We start from the raw sequence: 18,489 nt of genomic DNA on the forward strand, positions 1-18,489 counted from the left end.
GAGGGATAACAGATATAGTATCATTCCACATGTGTCTCTCGCTCTGCTTTAATTGTTTTCTCTGTGAAATAAAACGGTACAAAACTATATTTTGATCTAAACTTTTTCTAGTTTGTAAACATTCGGTCTGATCCGAATCCGAAAAATGTTCTCCATCTCTAGTTTTAATTCGAACAGTAATCCACGCGATAATTACAATACTTTCGAAAATAAGTTCGAAACATTTTAACGAATCCCCCTTGTTTTTAATCATCTTGGTCGCCCAAAGACGTTTCAAAACAACATTCGAAATCGGTATTGGTTGATCAAAAGACTGTAAAGAAGTGATGATTTTTAGTATTACTTAGGTTCCCATTCTTCAACTGAAATACGTAAAACAACCAGTGGAATAAGTGCATTAATTGATTCACCTGAAAGAAGTCGTGAAAATTACAATCTTCAGGAACTAGGTACTTCGGTTTACTCGGTATATGGTTCGAGAATAAGTGGTTCCTTGTAGACGTGGTTCACTATCTCGAGTTCACAAATCGGTTGAAAGAATACAAAAATATTAATAAATGTGTCATTCCATTTGAAAATACCAACCAACTCGATTCCCAATAGAATCAAATCGTTAAATGGGATTCTATTCTTTAGAATCCGTCAAATGGGATTCGAATCTTTGGAATCCGTCTTAGGAGTGAATCTTCGAATCTTCCGAATCTCGAGTCTTCCAACACTAGTCTGGTTTGTTTTGTTTTGAATCCATCGTGGTACTTATAGGATCGTCATTCGCTATTTATATTTCTTCTTCTTCTTCAATTCGGCGAGGATTTACTCCAGTACGGCTATTGAATCCAGCTTCCTGGACTATTTATATTTCAATTTACATCGTTCAAGAGCAGCGCGCGGTTGTGCGGAGCTCGTGTCTCCGGAGAAAAGTTAAATCGTTCTACTAAGCCCACGGACTATCGCAGCACATCGCGGTTGGCACATCAAACCAAAACGTATGGAAGCAAGAAGCAAAATTTAAATAAAACTTGTTTTCAGGAGAGATTGGGTGTGTTTTGGTTTTGCGCAAGGCAATCGAAGGTGGTCCGCAGCTGATGTGCATCAAGTGAACGTGGCTTATCGTGGAAAAATATCAACGATTTCGAGCCCTTTACCTAGTTTACGTTTTGGTGACAATTTCAGGTGCAACAACTGTGCAGCAGCAAATAGTGTGATTGTGTGTTCATAAGTGGAAAGTGCAACCAAGTGTACCCTCAGTGCAAGTGCAGTAAGTGGTGCGAGGAGAGGTTTTCCAACAGCGAGGTGGTGCACCAACCGAACGAAATCGGTGTTTTGCATGCACTTCCAATCGTCCGAGTGCACTTCGATTATTCCTTGACCTTTGCTGCCTAGGCGCGCTTTGTGTAGTGACCGGTTTCTCGTTTACCCGTGGAAAGCCAGTTCGCGGCGCAATGGAGGAGAAAAGCCTACTGCTGAACGTGCACAGCAACCTGGAACCGCCGAAACCGGACGGAAGCACCTATCTGATGCGCGGCAACTATCACTACTACCATTACGGCTGCGATGGATTTCAGGACATGGTAACGTACCGCTTGCCGAGGGGCTTTGGGGTGGAGATTGTTTTCTGTGTTTCCTGTGGCCCAGTTTTCCTAAAAGTACTCCAAATGCGGAACGCTTCAATAACAGGTTTTCCACCACCTGTGCTGCATAAAACTTACAGTGCCATCCCGTTTTCGACAGTATCCATGTTTTCAACGCTTTCGTGGTACAATGTAGTTTAGTTTTACAAACAGCTTCAATGTATGTTTCATTGGTAATTGATTAAATTGTATGTTATGCTAAAGCATCATACACATATTAATATTTAAATACAGTTTGTGAATACATCTAAACATATAAACGGGCAAATCGAAGAGTATGGAGTCGAAGGTGTTGTCGAACAGGTTTACTAAATTGTTTATTGTACTGTGACTGGATAAAAATTTGTTCAATATGATCTAAGAAGAAATTCTTTCAGTGAGAGGTGTTAGTTTTTTAATTCGTATATGATTTAAATGATTTTCTTACACAACTTTTGTATAAGGCTTGAAAACCCTGCGATATAGATTTTCTATGATTTTCTCCAAATGAATAAAAGTTTGAAAATGTTTTACACGTACCAAATTGTTAAAATAGCATTACGAAACATAAAATTATTAATGGGTCATGCTCTCATGAAATAGTGCCAAAACGGAAAGGAAAATTTTTCAAATGAAGGTAAAGTGCAATGAAAACTTTTGCAACGGCGTATTGCGTTCTACTACTTCTTCTGTCTTTGATATTAATGTATTTGCATTCGATCTTTCGGGATTGAGAAACACAACTGAACCAAGCTGTGGGCAGAAACAGGGAACAGCACTGTGCCATTATTGTTTCCACTTCGGCCGGCCGACTGTTTGTGTTCTACATCTTGCGCCGTGTGGGCGCAGAGGACGTGCTCAAGCTTCGAGAGTGCAGTTTTTCTTCGTTCCGTTGTCTGTCGATCTTGTGTCCTTTCCATCCTACCCCTTTTCCCACCCGGACGTTGTGAGAAAGGTAGATACACAGACAGAGAGCGAGATAGTAGCATTTGTTTTCCACTGTTTGGATTTCCTATTAATAGAAAATCTCTTCGGACCCATGTCCGTTGATTACTGATTTTTCTCCGCTCCCTGGCATTGTACAACGGAGGCCTCCTGCAGGTTTTGTTTCACTTTCTTCCCCACTATCTGCTTCCTCCCTCCAACCGAGCCATTTTTCATTGTGTCCCCGTGGCTGGTAGCAAATTTTCCACTGTGAAGTCATAAATGTGTTTCCCACTGGGGTTCTCAGCTGGCCACCAAACACCAGTGAGTCATACGCCAGGCAAGGCAGAGGCAAGGCACCATAGAGTGTGACCCTTCCACACTCCTTCTTGGTGCTGGTTCAACGAACTTGTCGCTGTGTCGTGCAATTTTTCCAGGTCGAATCCTGTCTTGCCTGGCGGACTAGTAGCCAAACACATGCAGGCCCTTCCTAGGTGTAAGTAGGTCGGTGTTGTCCTCGCGAGCATGTGCTTGGGTTGGTTTTTCCTACCTAATATAGGGGAAGGGTGACAGGTGGCTGGGGGCGGGGAAATGCTTCCTCTGCACCACTTGTTTATACCTGTCCAATGTAGTCCAATGTCACTGCAACATCACCACCACCACGACTAAAGTCGGTGAGAAAAACCTACAAGTTTCTATGTGTCCGGTTGTTTTCTTTTCCCTTGGGACCAACCGCGGTTTTTCTCTCTTTTCCAATTCCTTCCCTGTGAGCCGCGGGGTTGGGTGTTATAAACAAAAATATGGATCATTTCATAATTGGCTTCTTGCCCAGCCACACAACGCCATCGAAATGTCCAAAGAAAAGTGCCTTTCGGTCTTTTACAACCAGCATTATTTTGCTTTAAAATATGATAATTTCCCCGTATCATTGGTCAAATAAAAAAAGGCAAAAATAAAAAAACAATATTCGCCTCGAAACATTTCGTTTTCTCCATCCAGTTTGTTTTGTAATGGTGCCAAAAAAATAAAATTTTCTCACAGCGGAAATCTAAACATAAAGCGCGTCGCAATGGAAATGGTAGATAAATGTAGAACCGGCACAAAAATAAACCTTTCCAACATTTTACCGTCTAATTATGATGTGGGTTTCTGTTGTTTACACGCATGTTCAGCGGGAACGCGAATTATGGTGTGTTTAGAAAAAAAAAGTAAGCGATGTTTTCCACGTATGACGTACGTACGCTACGTGCGCCACGTGCAGCTCTATCTCTATGTGTGTATTTTATTTTTCCATCCCAGAATTTCACCTTCACATTCGAAAAATGTGAAGGTTTGGCGTGCGCCGCCGCCGGGGGTTGCGATTTTTGCTGACCTCGCGTGGAGGTTAATGATTGACCGGTTGCTAAAATTATGCTCTACGGCCTGTACGGCGAGGTGTATATCACCCCGTGCTCTAACCCCGATCCGACGATTATGTAAACGTTAGGGGAGGAATAATGAGCTCTTACCTCGAGCCCCGCCACGCGCAGGGGATGAAAAATGTCTTTCTAATGAATGGCTACACATTACTGGTTGCAGTGTAGCTGCTACAAGGGGAAATCATACGAAATAGCAATAATCACACTACCTTCAACTACCCAGCATTCCTTAACAACTGTAGTTTACTCATGTTGGTGAATTAAGTTCACTTTTCTTCAGCTTGGTTTTACTGTACAGTTCGATTGTACCTTAATCTTTGATGTTGTGCCATTAAATTGCTTTACTGTTTATTTAATTCATTGTTTTGTTTGAAATTTATTGAACTGGTACTTTCCGGTGTTTGACAGAATTATCTTGCAAACCATTAAAGTTCGAACAAGTGTAGTGTTTGTTCCCATTATTTTTACTTTCTAACCAATTTATGTCCAGAAAAATTAGTAGGTAAAGCGAATGTTTTTTTTTTCATAATAATTCAAAGAATCAAAAGAAAAGTGTAGAAACAAGAGATTGCGTATGACCCCATCAATTACTCACTAAACAGTTTACATTCAGTCTCGAAAATGGGATCAATTGGAAGAGGTTAAGTTTGTTTGAAAACAGAATTGATAAGGTGTGCAAAGAACAAAATATTCAATGTTGAAACCCTTAATCTAAGCATTATCATATACATAACAAATAAAATCGCAATTACGAATGTTTCCATCATTTCAATTTATGTAACAAATTATGTTCAATGCAGAAAAAAGATTCATATCGGTGGAATATAAGGTTGTTTGAACAATAACAAACGTTATAAAGTATAAGTATTTATACCAGATTACGCATGTCCCCGTGAATAACTTACTAAACAGTTTACGTTTCGGTGCAGGAGCTGGGATCAATTGGCAGAGGTTAAGTTTGTTTGAATTCCAGTTGATAAGGTATGAAATGTTGAAAAGTAGGTTCGATTGTAAAATCTATGAAATAAGGGTGTTGTTTCGCACGGTGAACTCCTTTGGTTTTCTCAGAAATATAATCAACGCGAACATCAGGCAATATTTTTGTTATTTACATGATTGCATGCAACTTAAATCTTTAAATAATTTGTTTTACCAAATGTCTATTTTGATATTTAAATTATTAGCAATTTACTTGTTGATTTCATGCAATATTTGTTTCAACCATTTTCTGTTTTGGAAATTAAAAGAAAAGTTTGCAGTATACAGTATGGAATTCTTTACCTATTTCATTTTTTTCTAATTGTTGCAACACTAATAGTTTCATCTACCTTGATTTTAAAGTGTTTGTTTTGCTACGCATTGAAACCCCCAAACCTTTTTCAAAAAAATGTTTTCAAAAGCTAGTTTTTTTTTAGTACGAGCTTTCTCCTCTTCATTTCAGTGTTCAACAATCCACTTGCTAAATTAGCTGTCCTTTCGTTTTATTGTCATTTGGTCAGTAAATTAAAATAAAGGGCAAACCCGTTGAGCCGACAGTTAAACTGGCACTTGAACAGATCGATTCGATCGATCGGTTTAGATTTAAACCAAAGGCAAATGCAGTTCCTCTTGCCCCCCTCAGTGGTAATCAATTTCAACCGTTTGCGCTTGACTAGTCGCATGCGAGGCGTATCGTCGTAGGAACCTTTCCTAGTGACGGTCCCTAGAAGCCACCCTAGTGAAACGCCGTTTGCACCGAAACCGGGCCACAATCTTCCACTTAAACCACCGAGCTCGATCGATCGATCCGGAGAGGGAACGAATCGAAATTGAAATACGCACGAAAGCACAACCGGTGTGTTGTCGGTCACGGAATCATGGCTCGAGGCAAACCTTCCCTCCGTCCCGGAAATTGGGAAGACATGTATCGACGTCCCCGGTGACATTGAACCACTTACGAATGGTGCATTGTTTCGCGGTGGTGTCGTTGAAGCTGCTGCAGAACTATTGTGTTGTCCGCCGTTTTCCGTTTCCAGCACACACACACACACTAAGGGCCCCGTTCCGATTGTCAGGCAAGAAATAATGCTGCTGAACGGGAGAACATGTGCCGGATCGATCAACTGCTGTCTTAAGAAAGAAGGCGCACGATGGCGTGATTTACTTCCGGTCGTTTCTTTCTTCAACCGCGCGTAATTTTCCATTATTTATCGCCAACTGAAGAGGTTGCCTGGGCAACTGGGGAACTTATTTGTTTTTCTTTTTTATTTCTTCTAAGCGTGAGTAATTGTCGCTGCGAAACTTCATTTCCTCATTTTCCGCCGCTGACAGTTTTTGCAGCTGCAGTCTCGGTTGCTTTCGCTCTGGAATGCGCTTTTAGATGACAAGGCAAGGTGAATAATTTATTTCAAGAGAACTGGTTCCTCACGTTAACGGGAAGCCTTGATTGATGGTGTCAAGGTCAGGCTTTTACTGATGCTGCCCGGAAATGGATGAGTTTTGAAGAGGATTCTTTGGCATTTGTCTATCCTTACACTGTTTTCAGGGCCAGTTTGTTCGCATCAAGCTGCTCTTTAGTAGGCAGTGCCAGTAGTAGGCAGTGAATTACACGAGCAAGGTTTTTGTTTGGCATCGTTAGGAACCAGTTTGGGTTTGTTAAGTTTAACTTTGCCGTTATCGGTAGCAACATTGGCGCGACAACAACGCGACCTTTTCTCGTCGCACCAATGTTGCAACCGATAACGGCAAAGTTAAACTTGACAAGCCCAAAGTGCTTCCTAACGAAACCAAACAAAAACCGTGCGCGTGCAATTGACTGCCTACTACCAACAAAGAGCAGCTTGATGCCGACGAATTGGCCCTGAAAACAGTGTATAAGCTGCTGAAGATAGCTTTGGCCAAATAGATAGATTTATTTTAAATTTTAAATTGTATTACTATGAAATGAGAATTGTTATTTTATTTTATTTACGAAGACAACTTCAAAAATTCAAGGAAATCTTCAAACATCAATAAACTGTATTGCTAAGGTTGGACGGTTTGTTGTACAACCGCTCATATTAAACATGCGCACTAAAAGTATTTAGAAGCAAAACAATATTTTACAAGCACCAAAACAAAGTACGAACACTATCAAGTTGATGGAGAATTTGCCAGTTAGCGGAACAAAGGCCAATTTGACTGAAGAATTCCAAAATCGGTTGACAGTAAATAACTATCCTCATCTAATAAGGCATAAATTCGAAGACGCATAAAGAAACATGTATGTACTCTAGCATCTTCAAGGCGCGCCAGTAGTTGTCAGTGGACAGCTGGACAGAACCTCGACCTTGACACCCCCTCTAGGGGGATGGGGGGAGGCTAGACTGGTATTTCATGTGCGGACAGGCGAAACATTTCACGCCGTCAACGATTGTCACCGTTCGCGTCACCAGCATTGTCACGGCGTTGTGCTCCGGCTGAAATGTGATCGTGAGGGTATAGTTTACACCATCTTGAACATGTTTGTTTACAGCTTCTTGTTCCTCGAGCAATATGAATATTTTCCAAAACATGCACCAAAATATCGAATTTTAAAAACATGTTTTTACTACGAATTGATTACCTTTATGGTTTAATCATGTTGAGAAAATGTTACAATGTGGTTTAATAACTTATGTGTATTTTTCAAATATTATAAGTACGCTTTTTAATTATCTTAATTTATTAATTTGTTTTAATTTGAATTATTAATCTGTTTTAATAATTCTATCTTTTATGTTACACCTTAAAAATTTTGTATCATATCACTGTGACTTTTCAACTTTAAGCTTTTGATTGTTTCCCATGCGAGCACAACATCTGTTGACTAACCAGTTGACAAAACCCGAACTCCCCGGCACACGTACCTTTGTGATACACTAAAATAAGTACGAGTCAGCTTTCTGCAGAAAAACCTCCCTTTTCCTGGTTTTTATCGCTCATATTGTGCGAAACTACAGCGTTATCTTTTGCGCGAATAACCTTCTCGATCGTTGTTTCTTTCGCGTTACCGATTATCTTCTTCGTTGCATGCGATAAGATTGACGAATAAAATAAACACTTCCATAATTGCGGTTGCATAACACATCGAACGTGAGTGCATCTAATAAATCCACCGCAAGTGTTAATGAATCACTTCCGAATCGTTTGATTTTGTCATTTAGAGAGAGGTTCAAGATTTGTTTGTTTGCCTGTTTGGCAATTTCTCTTCACCATTGTGAGTCAAGGTGGGATTTGGTGCATTATGGGTATGCTTTGGATTGGATCTTGAGAGAGTTTACATTAGTCATTAGTAACGTGTCAACGTGTCGTCCGTTAGCTGAGACGCCGGAAACAAATACTTTCCCTTTTTATTTTGAAGTGTGTTTACTAAGAAATCGTATTCTAATAAAGCTTTGTCAAACAGTAACAGCTGTTGATGGTAATATTTGATGTAAAAGACTATAATCCCCGTATCTGAAGGAAAATCTCTTTTTCATCGGAAATTTGATATGACGACGGAAAAAATAGTTTCACTTTTTATTTTGAAGTGGGTTTACTAAGAAATCTTATTCTGATAAAGCTTCGTCAAACATTATCGTTCATGACAATATTTGACGTAAAAGACTATAATCCCCGTTTCTGACGGAAAATCTTTCTTTCATCGGAACTTTGATAGAACGACGGATAAATTAGTTTTCCGCTTTATTTTGAAGTGGGTTTACTTAGAAATAGTATTCTGATAAACCTTCGTCAGACAGTATCGTTAAGGGCAATATTTCATGCAAAGACTATAATCCCTATATATATAAAGGGAAATCTGTTTTTCAACGGAAATTTGATATGATTGATTTCCTCCAGAGCGGTATTCTTTAATCATTCGTGTGTTTATTTATCTTCTGATTCATTAACGGGAATTATTGCTGGCCGTGTTGTTTCCTTCTGATGGCAGTCTTAGTACAAATTTCCTACGTTTCCCCGGCGAGAAATGGCGTGCACTATGGGATGTTTTCTTTTCGAACAACCCGGAAAAGGAAACTAACGCCACTTTCGGTAGGGCCATGCTCTTGCGTGTGTTATCATCGCCGTTCGACAACGATACGTGATTTACGTCGGTTGATTGAAACGTATCCCTTTAAAAAAACCCTCCACGCACAAACCAAACACACCCGGTAGCCACGCGGCTTTTGTGGCCAATTACCATCATCCGGTGGTGTTCCGGGAGACCGCGACGACCCGGCCTCTCCAGTGCGCGGCTAGGCCAACTCCCTTCGTCCAGTTCTGGGTCATTCAACCGCCCGGCAAAACTCGCCAGTGACGGATGATTACGACGACGACGATGATGATGATGATGGTGGTGACGATATCGCGATGGTGTGTCGCAAACCGGGGGACGGGAAAAAAAGTCATCCGTCAACAGTATCCACAACATGAATGAGTAGGTTTGGTCTTACCCGGACCCGGTCGTGAACATTGTGCGTCCGAAGTTGCGTCACGGCTTGGAGTTGGTGGCAGCGGACGGACGGCGTCTGACACGATCCGAGGGTTTTGTGGTGTTGTGGTAGGCGAAAAAGCGTGGCCCCAGGCGAGCTGAACGTGGTGATGAACGAAATGTTTTCTCTAGGACGATCGCCGGACACCCCCCGGGTTGATTGCAGCACGATGAGGATGGGAGCGAAAGAACACAAACATGGCATGGATGGACGAGATATTCATTGGTTTATTTTAGAATTGATTGAAGGCGATTCCGGCACGATGGGATGCATGTTAAACCCGTTGTCACTCAAAAGTGGGTAAACATTTTCCAGTGTCCAGTGAGTGTGTGTGTATTTTACTTTCTTTTTATAATTTAGTTATACGTTGATATCATTTTAGAACATCGCAATCAGAACAAAGTTGATCGAACGTTTCACCACGTATTCCCATTTTTTCTTAAATTCCTTTCAAGTACAACCGTTTTTCTCGCAAAATTTCCCTTCAGTACCACTTCAGTCCTCCCCTCCCACAACGGGTGCGTCGAATGACGACCGCGGATGATGATGTCATGGTGGCTAACGCTAATGTTTGTTGATTTGGCTTTGCTGCGTTCCCCGTTCCCCCGGACAATTTCACTGTCGCGACGAACCGTTTGCTTTTTGATTTTTATTCAGCTTTTTTTTACATTTTGCCAACGATGTCAGTAGCCTTGAAAAGTGGCAAATTGGTGGATACGAAGGGAAAGATTAGCGTTAGGTACGTCGTTTGGCAAAGGCTACAATCAATATTGATATGAGAAACGCCAACCAACTGGATCGGGAATCTTTTCTATTTATATTACATATATGATATTTATGTTTTGATAATGTTCTAAAGAAAATATTAACAGGTTTATGATAATAGTTTTGTTGCACTACTGCGCGTGGTCACAAAATACTGTGTGTTGCCAAAATCCTCAAAATTTTTATGGTTTTCCTTTTTACTCGACGGCAACAGAAATTGATATTCAACATTGCCAAAATCAGCCTTACGGGTTTGTGAGTGCACCCTTTTGAGCGATCGACGTCTTTTGGGGACAACATGCTGAATCGTGTAGTGGTGATTCCATTTTCGATTATATTTTCTACTAAATCCTCCTTCCTGGCTCCTTTTCTATAACATCACGTGTTGCGTTTGTAAATTAATGTCACAAATCGCATAGTTTTTGTTACATCCACATATTGATGATCGTTTTGAAATAGGTTAGACAGACTTATTGTGCCACTTATCTAGTACACATGATGAGTTCTTGTGAATAAATGGTACGTGATAAGGTATTCTTAATTTTGTTCATGATTTTTGAAATAAATGCGATATTTAATAGAAGACTTCGATCAATAAGAAGCTCAATCAACTCATTAAAACTACATCAGTTATCTTTTAGTGTTTGTTTGAATTTACCATCAAAATATTCAGATTTTGAAAACGCCTCAAACGATCGTTTCAAAAACTTTCGTTCGTTTGAGGACTGGTATTATTATTTTATCAAAATACTAAAAACTACCTTATCATTTTCAAATATTCAATCCGCGGGATTGTTTGGCGTAATAAAGTTTAACGGATTAAATTTTGTTGAACTATTGTGTGGTCACAAGATACTGTGATCTATCAGATTCTTCAAAATCCTAAAAAACCTTTTATTGTTTGCCTTTCGAACGGAAAAATTGCCTTAGTAGTATTTTTTTAAATTATTATTTGCTTTTTGAAAGGTAAATTAAATAAATGGAAACAACCAAAATTTGTATGCTGTATTGATGCCAAAATTAACCTCATAAGTTTGTAAGTACATCCTTTGGAGTGATCGGTATGTTCTGGGGAAACATGCTGAATCGTGTAATCTTGTTTAAATAATCTTCTTTCTTGAAATTAGACATTTTCTTTTTGCACAAAACTTACCCTTTGGCTCTTTTGTAATAAATTCACGTGTTGCGTTTGTAATAAAAGTAATATGTCATCTAATATTTTTAATTTTGATGGTGATTTTTAAGATGACTACCAGTTGACATAAAGTTGAAGAAGCTAACAATGATGTCAATGGTTTATGGATACAACAATCAAATACCCAATGGATCTCGCCACCATGACAGATTCATATACCAGTGATAGGTTGTTTCCTTTAAATAATACTCATAACACATGTGTTTTGTATGAAAGCAATGATAATATTTCCTACACTCTATTGTTTTCGTATAAGCTTTTCTGTAGCTAATAAAATTAACGTGACCAACTGTTTATCACCAGTTCTCCTACCGGGGATGACTTTCGATGCACATTAGTGTAGCAGAAAGTTGGCTTTCCCCGTTCGCCATCAGTTCCGGAGGTGTCGGTACATTACCGTTTCCCACGAGAAACGACAGTAGGCCACATTTTCCTATTTCATCCCCATGACGATCGGTCGAACAGTCGTGTTCTGCCTGGAGCATCCCACGAAGCAAGGCGTAGCTTTCAAGCTCTTTCTTTAAAGTGTGTGGAAATTACTTCCATATGTTTTTTGGAACGCAAAAATCCAGCCATCGAGACTCTGCTTAGAGGATCTTATACCTTCTACCGCATTTCGCAACAGTTTTTTCTTAAAGAGGTAATCCCGACTACGTTCCTGACTCAAGTTCGTACGTGAAACCAGACGCGAAATACCACAGTTTTTGTCATTCATTTAAACGGAACTGACGACTCGGTCAGTGTGAATCAGCGCGAAATAATTACTTAATTACGTTCATTTAGCAGCACAAACCTACCGTCCCGCTTGCCAAGACCGACACCGGGACGCCGGAAGTACGACGACGGTGTAAAATTCCGTTCGGAATAATTCCGTATCGGAAAAACGACGATTTAACGACTATTCCGAGAACCGCCCTGACGTTGCCGTCGATGCAGTCCACGTGAGGTCTGTCTGCTGGTAGTGCATTGGGCTGTGGTGATTTAGCGGTGGCCAAGTGGTTTTTTTTCGCAAACCCAGAACGGGCAATGTCAAGAAGGGAAACCGAAGAAGGTATAATTACTGCATTAACGTCGATCGCGCGGCCACCGGTTTCGAGTCGTGCAAAGGCCCTCCCAAAGTGCAGCGAAATGATGTTTCCCTCCCATTTAACTGCAGCCCGCCCCCCGGGGGACACCTTATTCGGTCGTCGATGGTGGCAATGGATGGGAACCGGGTGATGGTTTGCGCGAGCCAACCGAATGTAATGAAATAAAATAAACTCCGCCGGGAGACGGATTAAATGCTTCTCTCGGGGAGGTGTGGAGAGGAGGGGCTGTTTCAAGGAAGGGTAAAAGAAGGTAAAAACTGGGATATTAAATTTCCCTCCCATTTGCTTCGACTACTCGGGGTTTTTTACTTCTGCTTTGCCAGCTGATTGTTTCAACATACTTCCACCAAGCATGACCTTGCCACGGACTTACAGCTGTAAATTACGAATGCTAGACATCGGTATCAACAAGCAAACAAATGGCTCAATACGCCGAGCATTACACGCCAAAGGCACGACGTGATGGACATTGTCGGTGTTGAGTCTGGTACCATGACAGAAAGCATTAATTAGAAATTCTCATTTCTAGTTCGACGCGGACGGTCTGGGGGTGGTTTGAGGGTAGAAAAAGGGTCACAAAGAATGCATTTTCCTGGATTGGAGCGCTCGTAAATGATGCTCGAAACTGCCATAACATGCATGGCTGGATGCGCACAACAAAGCACGCAGATTGTTTGAGAGACGCAGTTGCAAATTGTGTAGACAAAACAAGAAGTCGCGTGTGAGAAATGCTTTGCATTGCTTTGCGATAGAATTGACTCACAAAACTCTGTCTGGAGCAGTGCTGTGCGTACTGAGTAAGAATGAGTAAGTGAATGAAATCTCACTAGCAATCAAAACTTTTTTAATCTCAAAAGAATGCACAAGTAAGAAAAGGAGTTATTAATCAATAGAGGATATTTAAATAATCTAGCAGGGATTTACATCTCAAACAGGGAAGCGAGTATGAAATAGAAATTCCATTCCGAAACTAATATGGATAGGAGACCGAAGGGTGAATAAGATAGTTTAAGAGCAAATGAACTGAAGAGTCATTGGGAAAATTTTCTCTTTTCTTGTAAAAGTGAGTAAGTTTGTACATTTTACCATTTACTTTCACTTGTTCATTCGGCATCCAAATTCTTATTTTGGTTTCAAATCGTTTGGGTTATCAATTAAAATTTTTGTTTCCAATCATCTCAAGGACTTTTAGCTCGTTTTGCGTGTGTTATGATTATTCAGTCTAATTTCAATCCATTTCAAATAACTAAAAATACTTCTTCCTGTTCGTATATCCGTCTTGAGGTCTGTTAAAACAATTGTAACACTTTTTTTTTCGATCGGATCAAAGATCAGATGTTAGTTGTTTTACATTATTTTGTTTATAGCTGTTATCTAGAAATCATGCAGTTTATACATAAGTAGCAAACATAGAGAACATCATTTCTTTAAAATCAACTTTCTAATTTTTATCAGAAAACATCGCACAAAGCCCATTTATGAATCAATATTCATGGTGGTCAGCTTTACCATAAAGTAAAGAAAAAGATCGTTCAACCTGATCTAAATAATTTGAAACACATATAGGGAAATAATAAAATAATATACAAAAAATACTTAACACAACAAGGGAACAAAAGACATTGAACTGTAAAAAAGAGATCAAGTGTTGTAATAATAAATCATTTATATTCAAACTTATTATTCGAAAAAATTCCTAAAAACTTATTTAAATTTAGCCTTTGCATTCCAACTGATTAATAATTTCACACTGATAAACATCCATTACAAGTATATTAAAAAATACAATACAATAAACTCAATCCGGCCAACGGCAATCTGAAGCGCGTGGGTTCAATATGTACCGATGACGCGACGAGTGGCCGTCTTCATGTGCCAAAGCGAAGAAAAGAAAAGCCTCCCCCTTTTCTCGCCACCCATCAACCGATTCGAAGATGTGCATGAGAAATGCGCCAACGGGCGCGGCTTCGTACTTTGAGTGGAAAATTGATCTCCCCTTGTCCGGCCGCAGGGTAAATATCCAACATCAACCGTCCATACACGCGCACCGCCAATCCCCGGAGTGGCTCACCCTGAGGGAAATGAGGGTTTCGCTCGTCAACCGGGCGCCAGCGAGTGGGAAATGGATTCACTCAGCTTAGTGACGTACGCTGACTCGCCAGGTTTCGCCTGGTTCCGGCATCGATCGGAACAGCAGAACCGAAACCAAAACGCGCGCGTGGTTGGCAATGATCGCATCATGGGCGTTCGGCAGAAAAAAACAACAACGCTCGGGAAAGACGGAACCAAGAAAACACGGTTGAAGGGAAATATGATGTTTTTCTTTTGCCAGAAAGATTGCACTTTCATCACATCGAATAGGGGGGGTCTTCTGGTTTGTGGTGTTTTAATTTAGCTCCGTGTCCGCTCATAAGCACCGATCTTAACGGTCGACTTATCGAACGTTCTAGCGATTGGCTTTCATCGGTTCTATTACGGTCGTATGATGGGGTTTCAATTGTACGTGAAGGAAGTAATTAAAAATGAAATCCCTGGGGGGGAAACGGGATTGAGATCTTCTTATTTTGCCATAAGAAACTAGACCATAAGACTGAAATTGTCTATCCCATCGATCAGCAACAAGAAAGCTTGCTGAAGTTAGTAACAAACTTTACCAATAAAAGTTTAATTTAACCATCAAAAAGAATGAGTTATAAAAAACATCAGAAATTCAGATACTGAAAATATCAGCTGTACTTACTCGTGTATTTTGATATTTTGCCAATTTACTTCATGGATATAATTTTGAGAGCCCTGAAGTGACGCAATCTTCAGGAAGAAGCATGAGTTTTACTTTTTATTTCAAAAATAAACATTCTTCTGAAGCACATCCAAACAGTTATGGAAAAAAAAGGATATGACATAAACGACAAATAAAACTGTAAGTAATTTCAACATTTTCAGTGATCTGTTACGGATGAAATGAGGTTTTTGTTGACCTTTGTTTTTGAGATGCAAAAATGAGTAGTCACTCCCGAAAATTTTAAAAAATGAGCAATGGTTGATAGCAAACAACCACCGCATTTTCGTATTTATAAATATACTCTTGTGTAACATCTCCTCAGTAATTTTCATTCCCTTTAGCTAAAGAACGAAGTGTTTAGACACCATTTTTCTTTTTAAATGTTTTCTATACATAGTGGGTAGGTTATTTTGATAAATTTCTTTCTTTTGTACATATTTTCAACTATTTAAAAGCTTTGTTTCTCGTAAGTACTGAATAAAGAATTAATTTGCGAATTTTCCCATAAATTATTTTTATGAAACAGACACACACAGGCACAGTATTGAAAAATAACCATAAAACTCCTTTTCCCCCAACTAATATGAAACCATTTGCTAGAACAATCGAAAACTAAATGGGTTTCAATTTATTGCAATTAAAATATCTTGATCTGAAAAACATCTCCATTGTTTTTAATCGTTTATTACTTGAAATAGGGAATTCTTACAAATTAATTTGACTTTAACAATTGATCATGTTGTGAACAGTGTGTTCATGTACGTTCGTTACACGTTCGTTAAAGTTCACTATCGTTTATTTTTCCTATCAAAACAATTAGTGGAAAACAGTTAACTGTAAAAATTACAATTTTGGTGCCACTCTTATGCGAATCGATTAAATTTGGAAATCAAATGGAACGCCGCTGGCCAATTGTTTATTTATTGTTTGTGGCCGTATGAACGGGAATTTTCATGTCTGCTTTCCTCTTTCTCTTTTCGCTCCAGGGCTGGGGTTGCGGCTACCGCACGCTGCAGTCGATCTGTTCGTGGATCCTCCAGAACGGCGTCAGCCCGAAGGTGGCGGCAGATGGGACTGCGGGCAGCAGCGACGTGCCAAACATTCCCACCATCCAGCAGACGCTGGTCGAGATCAAGGACAAGCCGGAGCGGTTCTTCGGGTCGCGCGAGTGGATCGGTACGCTCGAGGCGATCTACGTGATCGACACGCTGTACGACGTGTCCTGTCGGGTGCTGCACGTGGGCCGCAGCGACAGCATCGCCAAGCATGCCGACACGCTGCGCGACTACTTCGAGCAGTACGGCGGGCTGATCATGATGGGCGGCGATCTGGACGCCGCGGCCAAGGGCATCGCCGGGATCCACGTGAGCGCGGACCAGGCCGACGTGTACCTGCTGGTGGTCGATCCGCACTACGTCGGGAAGATCCGCACCAAGGAGGAGCTGTACACGAAGCAATACGTCATGTGGCAGAAGGTGGACGACTTCGTCGATAGTTCGTTTTACAACCTCTGCCTGCCGATGGTCAAGAGCCGGGAGCTGGCGGCGTAGATAACCCCTCCCTCACACCAGCAGCCGTTCACATTCGCTTCCAGTATCATATCATCCGTGACATGGGAATGAAAGGAGTCTTTATTTTAAACCGTATTTAATCGACCCTGGTTTTGGTTGCCTCCAGTGTAGAGCATCCTGATATTTACCATTCGAGGACTTGTCGACGCTCTTATATCCAGCGTATTGAACGCCTCCATGGCAGACTCCGCGAATCGATTTCGAATTGATCAAGTTAGGCAAAACAGAAATTACATTTCGAAAAAAGAAAGTGTATTTATAAGGAAACAGTTCACCCAAAAAGCAACGCAGCAAGACGATGAAAGGAAAGGATATAACGAAAAGAGATTTTATTTAATATTTTTTATCATTGATGAAAAGCAACGCGTTGTTGAAACCTCATAAGCGGGTTGTTTTCGTACGTCGTCTTACCAAATAATGCAGCACAACATCTACGAAGGTCGCCAAACGAAAAAGCAAAGTCCTTTGCATCACAACACATTCACATTCACACTTAGATATTGTAGTAAAAATGTATTCCTCACCTTTCTCACACACGATCGATCGAAAATCCCCTCCTTACCAACAGGGACCAACGATGCAAGGGTGAAGGAAACACAGAGCAGAAATGGACAAAGGACCGACGATTGTTGCCATTAATGTGTACGAAACATTTAACTGTATCCTCTCGAAATGTAGCGTAAAAGATTAGTGCGTTAAAATGTGAACGTGTCATACAACAGCCAACAAACGAACTCGTACATGCGACAAACTTACCTACTCTTCTCTCCAGTTGTGATCCAGCTGTGTGGTGTCAATCGTTTTTAAAAGAGAGCAAAACTATAGTTAGAGGATCTCCTCCCCTGGTAACGTGTCCTGGGCAGATGGTTCTGCGCTACCCGGAACGAAACGCCACTGCCATAAAGTCTTTGCCCTTCTATTCGAATTGGCACAAAACTACCAAAATGAACCAAGGGAAGCTAGGGTTAAATGATACCTTCTCACATCGACTAAATGTGTAGGTGTGCGTTTGTGTGTTTGTATAACTGTGTACTAATTTAAAGCAAGTTAATTAGAAAAAAACATTGGCAGCCAGGCTCAAACTAGGGAAAACGAAACATAGTGAACTTAACTTACAACTGTAGAGAGCTTGTGAAAAATTGTGACACTACTATTGGATGTAGAGGAAAAATCCACCCCCACGACACTGTATTAGATAGAATTACCGCCCTTCCAAGAGTAGTAGTCGGGATTGTCTAGTGGACGTAACCGGTTCATTGTTCGATTGTGTTGTAACGTCTAGCGAAACGTCAAACGAGAGTTTTTATTTTATTTTACAACCCGTATTCGAAAATGTACCAAAACGAGCGCCGTCAGTGAGTGTAGCTAATTTATCTATTTACGTTGTTATGTATTTATAGATTTTAAGTGCCGTTTGGACAGTGGAAAATGATGAAAAATAAATATTTACTCTTTAATTGAAAAAAAGAACTAGAGCTACATTATTTTAGGACATCGTAGTGAAATGGTCACTAGATTGATAAATAACAAAACCGAAGCGAACGATAAAAACAACACAGTAGGCTTATTCTGGCATGGTGAGGGACTTTTTATTTCCGTTGTTAACCAGGGAAGGAGGTGTATAAAGTTTCATTTTAAAAGTATGTGTATCTGTGTGCGCGTGTG

General features: G+C 40.4%; 1 protein-coding gene across 1 annotated transcript; it reads left to right on the forward strand.

Moving 5' to 3' along the window:
• Positions 1–901: 901 nt before the first annotated feature.
• On the forward strand, positions 902–16,904 carry LOC131281438 (probable Ufm1-specific protease 1). The gene is made up of 2 exons (XM_058310770.1): positions 902–1,571; positions 16,240–16,904. The coding sequence occupies exons 1-2, from the start codon at positions 1,443–1,445 to the stop codon at positions 16,801–16,803; spliced, it is 693 nt and encodes a 230-aa protein (XP_058166753.1). The 5' UTR covers positions 902–1,442; the 3' UTR covers positions 16,804–16,904.
• The last annotated feature ends 1,585 nt before the right edge of the window (positions 16,905–18,489 follow it).

This window comes from Anopheles ziemanni, chromosome 2, assembly GCF_943734765.1.
Source record: "Anopheles ziemanni chromosome 2, idAnoZiCoDA_A2_x.2, whole genome shotgun sequence".
In the NCBI taxonomy this organism is placed as follows: Eukaryota; Metazoa; Arthropoda; class Insecta; order Diptera; family Culicidae; genus Anopheles; species Anopheles ziemanni.

Excerpts from the sequence above, each read along its gene's own strand:
- LOC131281438 (XM_058310770.1), top strand. The coding sequence starts at position 1,443 with ATGGAGGAGAAAAGCCTACTGCTGAACGTGCACAGCAACCTGGAACCG. Across the intron at positions 1,572-16,239 it reads GCGATGGATTTCAGGACATG|GGCTGGGGTTGCGGCTACCG; the intron begins GTAACGTACCGC and ends TTTTCGCTCCAG.